The sequence below is a fragment of the Taurulus bubalis genome, assembly GCF_910589615.1.
Source record: "Taurulus bubalis genome assembly, chromosome: 9".
Lineage (NCBI taxonomy): Eukaryota > Metazoa > Chordata > Actinopteri > Perciformes > Cottidae > Taurulus > Taurulus bubalis.
In genome coordinates, this window is record NC_136597.1 from 19,832,366 (window position 1) to 19,844,873 (window position 12,508).

Genomic DNA, 12,508 nt, shown 5'->3' on the forward strand with positions numbered 1-12,508 from the left:
GAGTGAACCAGAACTGTATGAACTGATAGTGGACTACATTAGAAGTGATACATTGTTAGTCCTGGAAGATGGATGCATGTCACACCTTCTCCTCCTCGAAGACATGCTCAGTGACCTGCTGGCCACAGACACCAAAGGGGTTGGAGCTAGCCAGGCCCCACCTTATGAGATGGGAGATATGGCAACCAACCAACAGGGATGCGACACTCCACCTCATCCTGACTACAACCATTCAGACACACATTCATTACACCTGGACAGAGACAGTCATGCCATCCCACTGGACAGAGATGCATGGCCTAACCCATCTTCAGAGAACAGAGACCTTTTCACACGGTCAGCCAAGTCACTCACAGCCAGTGTTGGGGGTGCTCCTCATGGTAGGGTGAGTCTATCTTCCAGTATGGGAGAACAGGTACTGAAGTTTAATGATGTTGCTACTCTGCTCCCACGCAGAGTTTAAGCTACATGGTGGACAAGTCTCTGATATGCGTTCTGACATGTCATACAGCAGTCTTTGTAAGCAAATAGATGAAGGTTTGCAAGAAGGGTTTACTGAGTCCGAGGTAATTCACACTGTGATTAAGATTTCCTCCAGGTTAAACTTCTTGGCTTTAGGTTTGCCCACCTTCCCCTTCACCAGTTTGTTGGCCTTTCCTAAACTCTGGTCCTCTCGCTCCTGCTGCTCCACTTTATCCAGTTGCTCAATGAACAAGGCCAAGTCGTCCTTCCACAGATCATCGGGAAGTTTCTTCTGGAGATCACTCAGCTCTGCTCTCTTGTGGTCCCTCTGTTTGAGCAGGTCATCCACCTTCTCTTTAGACAGGCACCACAGAGTCATGTTGAGGATGTAGTTGAAGTTTGGCCCTGACGAGCAGCCCGAGTCTACCGAGCCGTTGCTCTCGCTTCCGTCCCGGTAATCTTCTTCCTGCGCCTTTTCCTGAGACTTGGTTCTTCTTCTTATTCACCACTTCAATAAGTTTGGACACTATCTGGTCCACCATATAGTCTACGCGTCTGCCACCCTTGGTGGTGGCGATGCTGTTGACGAAACCAATCTGTTGGAATCCCTTCTCGCTCAGGGTGAGGCAAACCTCCCAGCGGTCATTCACAGTTTCATTCACCACCTTCAGAACGACGCCTGTCTCGTCCAGTTTGTCCTTCACATACAGATCAGGGTTAGGTAATTCAATAGGTATTTTTTTCCCATTCAGCGTGACTTTAACTCCCCTGCCGGTTACATCATATGCTCTGCGGGTAATGAGTGCTACAATATCCTTGTCCAGTTTCTCCATCTGGAACTTGGACAGGTCTGGCTGTAACGTCACGCAGGTGAAGTCCTCCCCATCAAAGAACTTGATCTTGGGCTCAGAGGTCTTGCTCATGTTGTTCTGCCACGTCTGTTTGAAACTGTGTCTGTATTCCTTGCAGGCGGTTTCTACTGTGAACTTTGTACTGAAGATGTTGCAGAGAGTTTAGCGCTGTACCCGTTCCTTCCACCCGTGACCTTTTTCTCATCGTCGTCATAGTTGCTGGAGGTGAGCAGGTGGCCGAAAATGAGAGCCGAGACCCCGTCCTTGTGCTCCACCACTGGCATTCCTTTACTGTTGTTCCAGATAGAAGAGTGTAGTAGGTTGGAAATACTACAGGTTAGCTATATTAAAACAGCCCGCCCCCCATTTCTTGTAAATAATTAAACTACTCTCACGTTCTTAACACAAGGCAATGCATTAATCACGTCAGTAGATGGCGCGGTGGTTCTGCTGTGGATCCATTAGAGAGGACGTAGCTACAAGCGCAGCTAATGCGCAGTTCAGAATAAAACCAGGTCTGAGCCTGAGCATGAAGAATAAGTTGGTCCTCTCTCTGTCAATTCACAGATACGACAAAACTAATTTTTATGTCTTTAGTTTAGGTTACTATCTAAGGTGAATGCAGTAGCAAATGTTCTGTAATGTTTTAACATGATTTGGAGATGTGTGTTAAATGTGTTTTGCCTCAGTTTGTAGCTAACGGTTCTGACGAACGTCCTAATGCTACCTAGCTAGCTCTGTCCGTGACCTTCAGTGTTACACCATAGCTTGTAAGAGGAGAATGTGTTTTAAATGAGTGTTAGGCAGTCTTTTTTTGTATATTATGTAAATTGCTAAAGGTTTTGATCTGTAATTGAGGAAAGAATAAAACCAGCTCTGAGCATGAAGAATACGTTGGTCCTCTCTCTGTCAATTCACAGTTACACCTACCGGCTACACAATGCTACCTAGCCTGTGTAACCGTTGCTGCTGGTCCAGATTTCCCCTAGGTCTGGTGCCAGGAACACATGCGTTGTCATCATTCCAAAACCAGTTAACCAAGTTAACCAGTGGCTGCATGGGAAACCCACAAATCCTCTGTGCTCACAAACAAACCGTGATGTTAACTTGTGTTTTAAGTTTGATACACCATGGGAACCCACCAAGAAATAATGAATAAGTACCCAGCAGCAGCAGCAATTGAGAATAAATAATCAGAAAATAATTTCTTAATAATTAACTTCAGCACTTTTTACAAATCCAGCCATGTGCTTTTCATTATTCTTGTTTTCAACTCACAAGGAGGGGAAAAAAAGATGTATTAATGAGAAGGTGCAAGTATTTCAAGGACGCTATGGGTTGAGAAACACTATCAGATACATAGCGTCGACTTGCAGTCCAGATGGTCCGCACCGGCCTCAGCGTGACCTAATATCACGGTTCAGCGGTCTGTTTACGTTGTAAAGCTCACTGTGACATGTAGGAACATGGCAGAGCTACAAAAAAGATATTTTTTGTTTGTTATCACTGAGTAAACTTCTAAGCTTCTGAACAAGTGGGGCCTTGTAAATGCCAGTGTAAATATGGTTCTTCCTGTAAAGAAAATAATTTAAAAAAGGAAAACCTGCTCTTACTTCGATTGCAATTATTTGTACGGGCAGAATGTTTTGGGATGATTTGGCTGTAAAGTCCTCAGCAGCTTGCCAAAAAAAGAAACGAGTCAGTCAGGATGTTTAGTAGAGCATATAAATCTATTTTATATCTGTAGGAGAGGAGTCACTGTGTGCAGCAATGGAATGTTAGCAGGACTCGACCCTTCTTAGCTGGTCATCAACATCACCAGGTTCCTTTGGAATTTATAGCTTTTTACCAGTAAAACACCAGGAAATCATTTAATGTCAGGTTTAATAATGTTATTAATGGGTGTTGTAAGTGACACATTTTGCATATTGGAAAACTGTTTTTGTTTATCTTTTTGTTTTCATGCGCCCAGTCATTTACTCTATGTGCGGACTCAAAGAAGCATTAAGGGGGCAGGACAGCAACTAGTTGATGTGTTCAAGTTGATGTATTTCTGTCCAATATATACACTCCAGAACCCAAAGATATTCAATTTACAATAATTTTACACAGAGAAAATCAGCAAGTCCTCCCATTTGAGAAGGTGGAGATAAATGCCTGATAAATTACTTCAACAATGAATAGATGGATAGAATATATATATATATATATATATATATATATATACATATATTAATCCCTGTGTGTTGTAAACTATTGCACAGCACATTGATTATAACAAGGGTGTACACACATAAACTGACACTGATAGAGGCCAACAGGACAGGACCTCAGTCAGCCTTTTGGTGCCGAATGCCACGAGAGGAGAGTCTGAGACATAAAGTTACCAATAAAGATTCAACATTGAGGCCTTTGAAGTCAACCTTGATTAATAACCCATGTGTGGTTGTCCTGTGAACTGATCCGCCCTCCAGTTGCTCCCGGCCTAGACTTTGGACGACACTGTCTCCTAAAAAAGGAAAAGGCTTGATCAAGGAGTGAAATGATAATCCGAAGTAGGCGGGGGGCTGGACATGCAGAGGTAATTCCATGGAACCCCGCTCTCCGGATCTGAGGTATCCAGTTTCATCTCTCGCCACATGTCCTGTTACCTATCAGCAAAAACATGAACATCAACTTCAGATGACAGCAGGCTAAAATTGGTGGATATCAAAACCCAGGAACTGGCGAGGAGCTTGGCCGAGGTATCCACTTTCTAGAGTGGAAGCCCTGAGTTCAGACACCTCAGGGTGAGGAGACTGTGCATTCCCGTCACTTGCAAGGCGTGTAACAAGGACGGCATAAACACAGCTTAGGTTCTATTAGGCAACAACTTTCACACTATTAATTAAATTCAGCTGCACACGCTCCTCACGTCTCATATGAACACGATTAAAATGTATGCTATAATCCATATAAAATGTAAGATTTCTGATCAAATTGATTAATTCTGACTGTATTATCAATCTCAGAACCCATCGGCTATTTTTCTGACAACGACTTATGCCGTGTTCACACCAAAACAGTTGCGAATTTTCGCAACGCCACTTCGCCTATATCGCGCCTCAGGTGAAAAATTCGCTCTGTGTGGTTAATCCGTTTTTTCGCAACCATCGCTGGGGAAAGGGGGCGGGGCTTATCTCTGTGTCTTGAAAGCATTTACTATTTCCGCCATTCAGCATTGAAATAACCTCTAGTTCTGCTTTATAGTTGTTGAGGAAGTCCCACACACGTCGGGACATCAACCGCCTCCGTGTCTGGGTTCATAATAGTATCCGTAGTCGCACACAGCTCCGACTCTTCCAGGACGAGTGTCTGAATAATGAAGCCGTTTCCAGCGCTCCTTCAGCGGGCCAGCAGTTTCATTCAGTAACGGCGGTGATGCCGGGCGGAGCTTCTCAACGCTGATTGGCTTTCGCAACTCCGCCTCATGCGAATTATTCGCTGGAGTTGAAATATTTGAACGCCAGCGAAAAAGCGAAAAAGCGAAAAAGCGGCGTTGCAACGCCGTTTCGCTTCTATCGCGACGCCCGGCGAAAAATTCGCTTTTTCGCAACCTAACGCGGCTGTGCATTGACTTAACATGTAATCTGGACGCGCAAATATTTCGCAACTGTTTTGGTGTGAACACGGCATAAGTCTCTGGGAGCCAGTTTACATTCTGTTAACAGTTTATTTCTTAGCGAATAAAAAAGCTAAATCCTCATCAGACAATAGCCGGTGGGTTCCCAGAGTGCAATTTATCCCGTTGCAGACCGATTCTGCATTCATATGCAGATAGCCATTGTCACATTCACGTGCAGTGACAGCAAAATATAAACATAAAAAGAGCAAAGGTAACCCAACTACGGTGTTGGTAGTTAGCAGGTCATAAGACAGCAATAGAACTAAACTGATACATTGGCCGGAGCTGATTTATTGGCCTATATTAGTGTACTGCAGATATATTGCATCAGTGGATATGTCCGCTGATAAGTCATAAGAAATTGCAAACAAAATGCTTGAGGTATTTTCAAGTCAGTTTCACCATTACATATTTTTTTGTCAATCAGAAAGCTATGACAATTGTTTTATATATATATCAAATTAATATTCAAGGTTGAATATTGTACAATAATACTGGTGCTATGCATTTGTAAACATTTGCTGATCATCATTCAGCTGATATTCTTATTTTTATTCTAACTGTCAAATACATATCAGTCACTGTAAATGAATTACTGTCTGGGCTGTCTATAGGTTAAAAATGGGCTGAATTGGTTGTAAAGCTAATACTTGTTAAATGTCTGTGCATTTCAATTATATTTCAGAATGCAATTAAGTCCTGCTTCACTTGAAAAACTGTCATAAATACTTTATATATGTAACCAGTGTATTACAACTTTAATTTAACAACCAGATCGACCCCAGGTGAAATTCGGGGTACATTTTACAAAACATCTGTAGAGAAATGGATTACACACACACACACACACACACACACACACACACACACACACACACACACACACACACACACACACACACACACACACACACACACAAACACACACACCAAGAGATATTTAAGTGACAGTTCATATTTATATTGGGCCATGGCATATAACGTCCTATTGTGCAAACCTATTTCTAATCTTGCTGCATAGAATTAATTTGACATGACAACCTGACATTTTACATCTTAATCCTTAATTTTTCTTTTGTTCATAAGTTATTTGGAAAGAAAACTAGTGATCCTTAATTATTATTCGAGGTCTGTCGCGTTAATGTAAAACATCTTAAATCAGAGGCCTCCAAATATAGCGCCACCTTTATAGACTCATTCCAATGTCTGAGACGCTGTCACCACCAGCCCGACAGAGCATTCGTCAGACTGGGTCAAATGCCCCCTATTTCATTTTGAGCAGAGTAATTGGCACGAGAACGATGTGATCCGAAGGAGCTGTTGACTAGTACGCCTGACCTTCTTAAAACTCCTCTTTCAATTTATAACACACTCACTCTCTCTCTCACACTCTCACACACACTCACGCACACACACATTATACGCACATGCGTTCATTCACCAATCTATTAGCTAAGCACGCACTTACAGAAATACACACACACACACACACTTTGTAAATATTTGGCCTGGGGTTCGGGAGGAGGAAAGCCAAGGGAGAGTCACTGACACAAGTTGCTACTGTGATTACCTCACGTCTGTAATGAGTTAGGACAAAACCTCATTCTGTCTATTTTTAGACAAACACAAGCCACAGAGGAAGAAGTGCAATTCATCAAAATGCTCATAAACATCAGTTTTAAAAGAAATAAAGTTATTGTGTTTCCTACTATCTGAGCACAAAACGATACATTTTCATATTTAATGATGATGTTGACATAATTGATAATTGGGAAGTCAAAAACATTTGTTGTCATAATGTAATCTTTTTAATCATGCTATTGTGACAAGTAGAGATTGTGTAATGTATTTGTCATCATGCTATCACAGTTATAAAGTCAGATATGAATGTCAGTCCAAATCACTGTTTTTCTAAACTTTTTATTCACCCTGAAGAACGCGGAGAAAGCAGATGTTTCCTTGGTGTGAGTGAAGCCAAAGTATCTTGTTTCCATGGGGGTCTCCTGCGTTCATCGGCCGTGCCATTAATAACGAAGGGAGGTTCCTCGCTGTCAGCATTCATGCATCCTGCAGGCTTTATGGCATGTATCTCCCAGGCTACGTCTCTTTACATGCAGTCAGAGTGAAGTATGCACATACATGCATATCTATCTACATATGTAAATGCATGGATTTTCATAGAAGGCACAACTGCAAAGACCAGCCACAAACACACATACAGTATACCGCATATGTTGCTATTAAATAATCAAAAGGTCATATAAATAATGTTCCTAAATAAAACTTTTGATCCCGCAAAGATAAGATGTACAAATTCCTTTTTTTAAATGATATATAAAGGTGGCACGGGACGGTTACTGGATCGCGACAGATCAATATAGCTTAAATCCTTTGAGTATTATATTTTATTGTCTGACCGAAAAAAAATCAGCCACATGTCCATTCCTCAGCTTGTTTGTTACTGTTTGTTTCCTTGGTTACGGTCAAGGCCTGACACCTTGGCATGACCCAGACTGCCATTAGGTGAAGGCTATATGCTAACACATTAGCAGCAGGCGGCACCGTGTCCTGACACTGACATTTGACTCTGACATGCAACCCTTTGTTCAATAATGGAAAGGCCAAAAGAACTGGGCTCCTTTGGGAGACCCGTGTACCTGACTGTGGCAGAATGTTTTACCCGCCAAAAAATTGCACGCTTTCACGTAATAATGCAAACTGTCCAAGTTGGTTTTAGCAACACTGATTAGCGCCCTTGGGCTATTATTGTTGCGCTACAACTGCAGAGACTGACAGACCTAATGCAGCTTTATGAAGGCAATGAAAGTGGAAAAATCTGTCTATAAATAGATCACAATGCTGTGGTAACTTCGCTGTGTACACCCGGGCCACTTCTTCTCAGCTTGTTATCATTCAATCGTCAAGAGTAGACAAATAGACATGTTACACATAAAATAATGAGGTAATGTGGAATATATTGACTGATAAGGAACTAATAAGATTGGAAGTATATACGTGCAGCTGTTTTTTTGTTGCTGTTTTTTTAACACCTCAATGACCCCGGGGCCAGCTCACCTGTCTTCTGGGGGTCCCCATCTTCCAAGTTATACAATGGAGCCCTTTAAGTGCGTGCTATGAACAGTCAGTGTTATTTTGGCTGCGGCTTCCTGAAGATGCCATCCTCTCTGGTACTCAAGTGTCAGTCAAGCCAGCAGTTTCCACTGGCTGGGTCCTGGAGGGCTCCTGGTTATACAAGGCCCCGTGCTTCAAAGCCTTCAGGTTCTGTCATCTCATTTATTTCAAGACACATTCAATGTATAGCTGTGGAAGAAAAAAAACAAACAGCTAAACTTTTAACAAGCTGGATCTATTTATCATCTTTCTCCATACTCCTGGCTTCTAACACTGTGGGCTGTGATCCACACAGGCTGGGTCCTGGAGGTTCCCCTTGTGACGAGAATAGCCCCATGATTTCATGAATGAGGGACCTGAAGGGTGAGAGACCTCATTTCTGAGTACACTCTGGAACTGGAAAGCGTATTTTGGACCTCGCTCTGAACAAAACAAGACTGAAGACTTTAACCTGGGATATATAACTTGCAATCAAGATGAAAAGGATTACATTTGTGAAGCTATCAATTTACTTGTAAATCACCGCGCTGCTACAGTGGAGCGAGCGAACGTGAGAGGGACAGCAGCAGCAGCAAATGTCATCTGGTCTGCCAACCTGGGGGGGGCTTTGGAGTTTAAAATGGTGTGAATATGATAGCCATAGCCATCGGAGTAGCATAAGCAAGTGGAGAGTTGTCTGCACCATTGAAAGTTGACAGTTCAGAGGCACTAATCTGACAAAAAAGGACGGTGTAAATCAACAACAACACGGCGATTTTGGATACAAAACAAACAATTGGGGAGCTAAAAAAAAAGAGGAAAAAAAGAGGGGGGACTTTGCGTCTCTGAGACGGGACGCTCGGGCGACAGGGCAAGAGAGGAGGTGAGTGACGGATTTACCCTCGGAGGGGTAAAAAGATGACCGTGGTGTCCCAGGAGAACCACGACGACACTGTGGTCGTAACGCCCTTGTTTCAAGATGCTGCTGACTTGGAACCAGCGGACCAAGAGTGCAGCGAGAGGTTGGTCATCAACATATCAGGTCTGCGGTTTGAGACGCAGCTAAAGACCCTCTCCCGCTTCCCCAGCACGCTTTTGGGCGATGAGCGTAAACGGATGCGCTTCTTTGACCCGCTGAGAAACGAATACTTCTTCGACAGGAACAGGCCGAGCTTTGATGCGGTCCTCTATTATTACCAGTCGGGAGGGCGGCTACGGAGGCCCGTGAGTGTCCCTGTGGATATTTTCCTGGAAGAAATCAAGTTTTATGAATTCGACGAGGAGGTCATAGAACTTTTCCGAGAGGATGAGGGCTTGCAGAGGGAAGAGGAGCGCTCGCTGCCCAACAACGTGTACCAGCGCCAGTTATGGCTCCTGTTCGAGTATCCGGAGAGTTCAGGACCTGCGCGGATAAACGCCATTGTGTCAGTTATGGTTATTTTAATATCCATCATTATATTCTGCTTGGAGACTTTACCCGAGTTTAGAGAAGTCCCCCCAGTGCCGGACAATCCCGCCAATGGAAGTGCTCACGGCCAAGAAGAGCCCAGTGCGTTTACAGACCCGTTTTTCATGGTGGAGACACTTTGCATCGTGTGGTTCTCTTTTGAATTCACCATGAGGTTTCTCTCCTGTCCCAGTAAAGCAGCTTTCTTTAAAAACATCATGAACCTGATCGATGTCGTGGCCATAGCTCCCTATTTCATCACCCTGGGCCTGGATCTCGCGGAGCATCAGGGCAGCAGTCAGCAGGCGGCGTCTCTGGCCATACTGAGGGTCATCCGTCTGGTCCGTGTTTTCAGGATTTTTAAACTTTCCAGACACTCAAAGGGTCTCCAGATTCTCGGCCAAACGCTTCACGCAAGCCTCCGGGAGCTGGGACTGCTCATATTCTTCCTGATTATTGGAGTGGTTTTATTCTCCAGTTCGGTTTATTTCGCAGAAGCAGAAGACCCCGAGTCTGTGTTTTCAAGCATACCTGAAGCGTTTTGGTGGGCTGTGGTGACAATGACCACAGTTGGATATGGGGACATGTGTCCCTCCACCATCGGGGGGAAAGTCGTTGGATCTTTATGTGCCATCGCCGGAGTGTTAACCATAGCTTTACCTGTCCCTGTCATAGTGTCAAACTTCAATTACTTCTACCACAGAGAGAACGAGGATGAGGAAAATGTACAGTACGTGCACGTGACATGTGGACAGCAGCAGCAGCAGCCCTCCTTAAGTGAGTGTGATTCAATCAAAAGTAACCGGTCGCTGTCCAAAACGGAGTCACTTCAGGGAAGCGACGACTTGGAAGCTTTGACATACCCAAACGTGACCTCAGTGGAGACACACGTAGGGAGACTGACAGAAGTATAACACCTTGGAATACTTATTTCCGGTGAGTTGTATTCCGGTGGACATAGTTTAGGCTCCTTCGTGTTGGATGCTACAGCTGTGCAAGATGTCTATAGTGGTGCCTAAAGTGGAGCGCCAGATATTCATGCCTACACCCCCACCAAGATGAGGTTAGGGTTTCATTCACTGAAATTGAATTCATTAGATGGCAAGGAAGCTGTGCACCAAAGCGTCATACTTGTGAGTCCTGACATGAAACCGTCTGGAATATTTGAAATACCATCAGCTGTAATTAAGCAATACCATAAAAAACTTCTCAATCTTTGAAGGGGAATTTAAATATCCAACGAAAAAGTAAATGTGGAGATGTTTTCAATTCAGGCAATAGATATATGTGTATATATATTAAAGCTGGTGTTAACGTATGAACCCAACTTAGGCTTTCTACTTTTGAGAAGATCCCATAGCCTATTCTTAAAGTACCGACGCTTTGAAAGAGGAGAGATCAGCCGTGCGTCAAAGGGCATGTGACGTACCAGACGACCAGTTCTGCGCGGAGGAGCGCACGGCGAATATTTCATATTCATGAGTTTCTTTTCCAAAATGGACACAGCTCACTATGAGAGGTAGAACACATCTCTGACTTAACTTTTCTTTGGCGCTTGTGATATGCTTCTAAATGAATCTGATCAGAACAAATGAGCTCTGAGCGCCACTCTGTGGAGGATAAACATCCCTGCAGACAACACTTCTGCTCAGGCTTTACTCTGTGTAAAAGGAATACTTCATCATAAGTATATTTGTTGCAGCTGGCATTGACTCATTTAGGCATACGCCCCTGATATCTCGCTATTTGGCTCTGTCTGCATCCGGATGCGTGTGATGGTTAACTAAGCTCAGCAAAACTCTGGCTGCTTTCTCTCACTAATATAGTGGGGTTTGTTTTCTGCTTACTTGCAGGAGGCAGACGGTTGAGTGAAGTTTCTCCCCCAGAGTTGCAACAAAATACAAACGTGGGATTCTCTTCTTCTCTATTGGATCATTTGTGATATTTGTGCATTGCCAGTGTTGTAGCATACATAGACATCATGGAGGAAGCGCTTTGCAAAGGTCCAGCGTGACTTAATGAACACTGTGTTTATCATCAGTAAACAAAAGGGACATTCTTTTTGTGTAGGCTTTATTAATGACCACTCTTTCTTTGTATAAAACGCCTTGTGGGATTTTGTAGGTCTGAATTTCCCCTGTTCTATGCAGCTTATAGGGCAAAGTTGGAATCGCATATGTGCAGTCATTCAGATTGCATTGCAGCTTGATGTAAAGCAGATCATAGCCCAAGACGTTGCATTGCAACGTCTGCATGACACAAACGCATTGTGAATTTGAAATGTGATCAAATATTTATTTTTCTAATTCAAACATGTATGTGAACTTAACGTAATTCTTTTATAAATAAATTATGAATCAGAAAAAATACCACTCATTATTTTTCACTCCACTGATCAGACTTGCAGAAGGCAAACAGCAAGTCATTTGTGTAAAAAAAATACAAATTCAAATCTATCCCCATTAATTAGTAAAAGCCCACACTGTATCACTTTTGGTGCTGGATGATTGAAAAAGGCGCAGAACCAGGCATTGTGTTGTCTTGCCAAAAACACATACTTATTAAACTGTTATTGTGATGAATGTAGGGGGATGTATTAGTCTGGAGGCACATTTTAACACATTAGAAAGTCTGACAGTTTTGATGGCCTGATTTTCTGTTGAATTTGTGTTTTTAGAAAGTCAGACAATTTTAGGCCCCGGGAATACTATCCCCCTTCACACAGGCCTCCCAAAGTCAGACATGCATAACTATATTTGCTTGTTTGTTTTGATACTGTATCGCAATGACTTGAGTAATATGCTGATGTTTGTTTTGGGATAGTTCTTCGTGAGGTGAATCAATCTGCGCTGTCCGTGGTGCTGAAACTGACCTTCCGTCCTCTGCAGAGAATTAAGTCAGAATTCCTGCATGTGTCTCAGATCCGTTGGACTTATGGAGCCACTTGGCGTGAAATACTAACTTAGTCAGTAT

At 43.1% G+C, this 12,508-nt stretch overlaps 1 protein-coding gene across 1 annotated transcript; it reads left to right on the forward strand.

Moving 5' to 3' along the window:
- The first annotated feature begins 8,743 nt into the window (after window positions 1-8,743).
- LOC306741283 (shaker-related potassium channel tsha2-like) lies at window positions 8,744-11,854 on the forward strand. Its single transcript, XM_079223554.1, has 2 exons — window positions 8,744-10,471; window positions 11,389-11,854. The coding sequence occupies exon 1, from the start codon at window positions 9,007-9,009 to the stop codon at window positions 10,447-10,449; it is 1,443 nt and encodes a 480-aa protein (XP_079079680.1). The 5' UTR covers window positions 8,744-9,006; the 3' UTR covers window positions 10,450-10,471; window positions 11,389-11,854.
- Window positions 11,855-12,508: the final 654 nt, after the last annotated feature.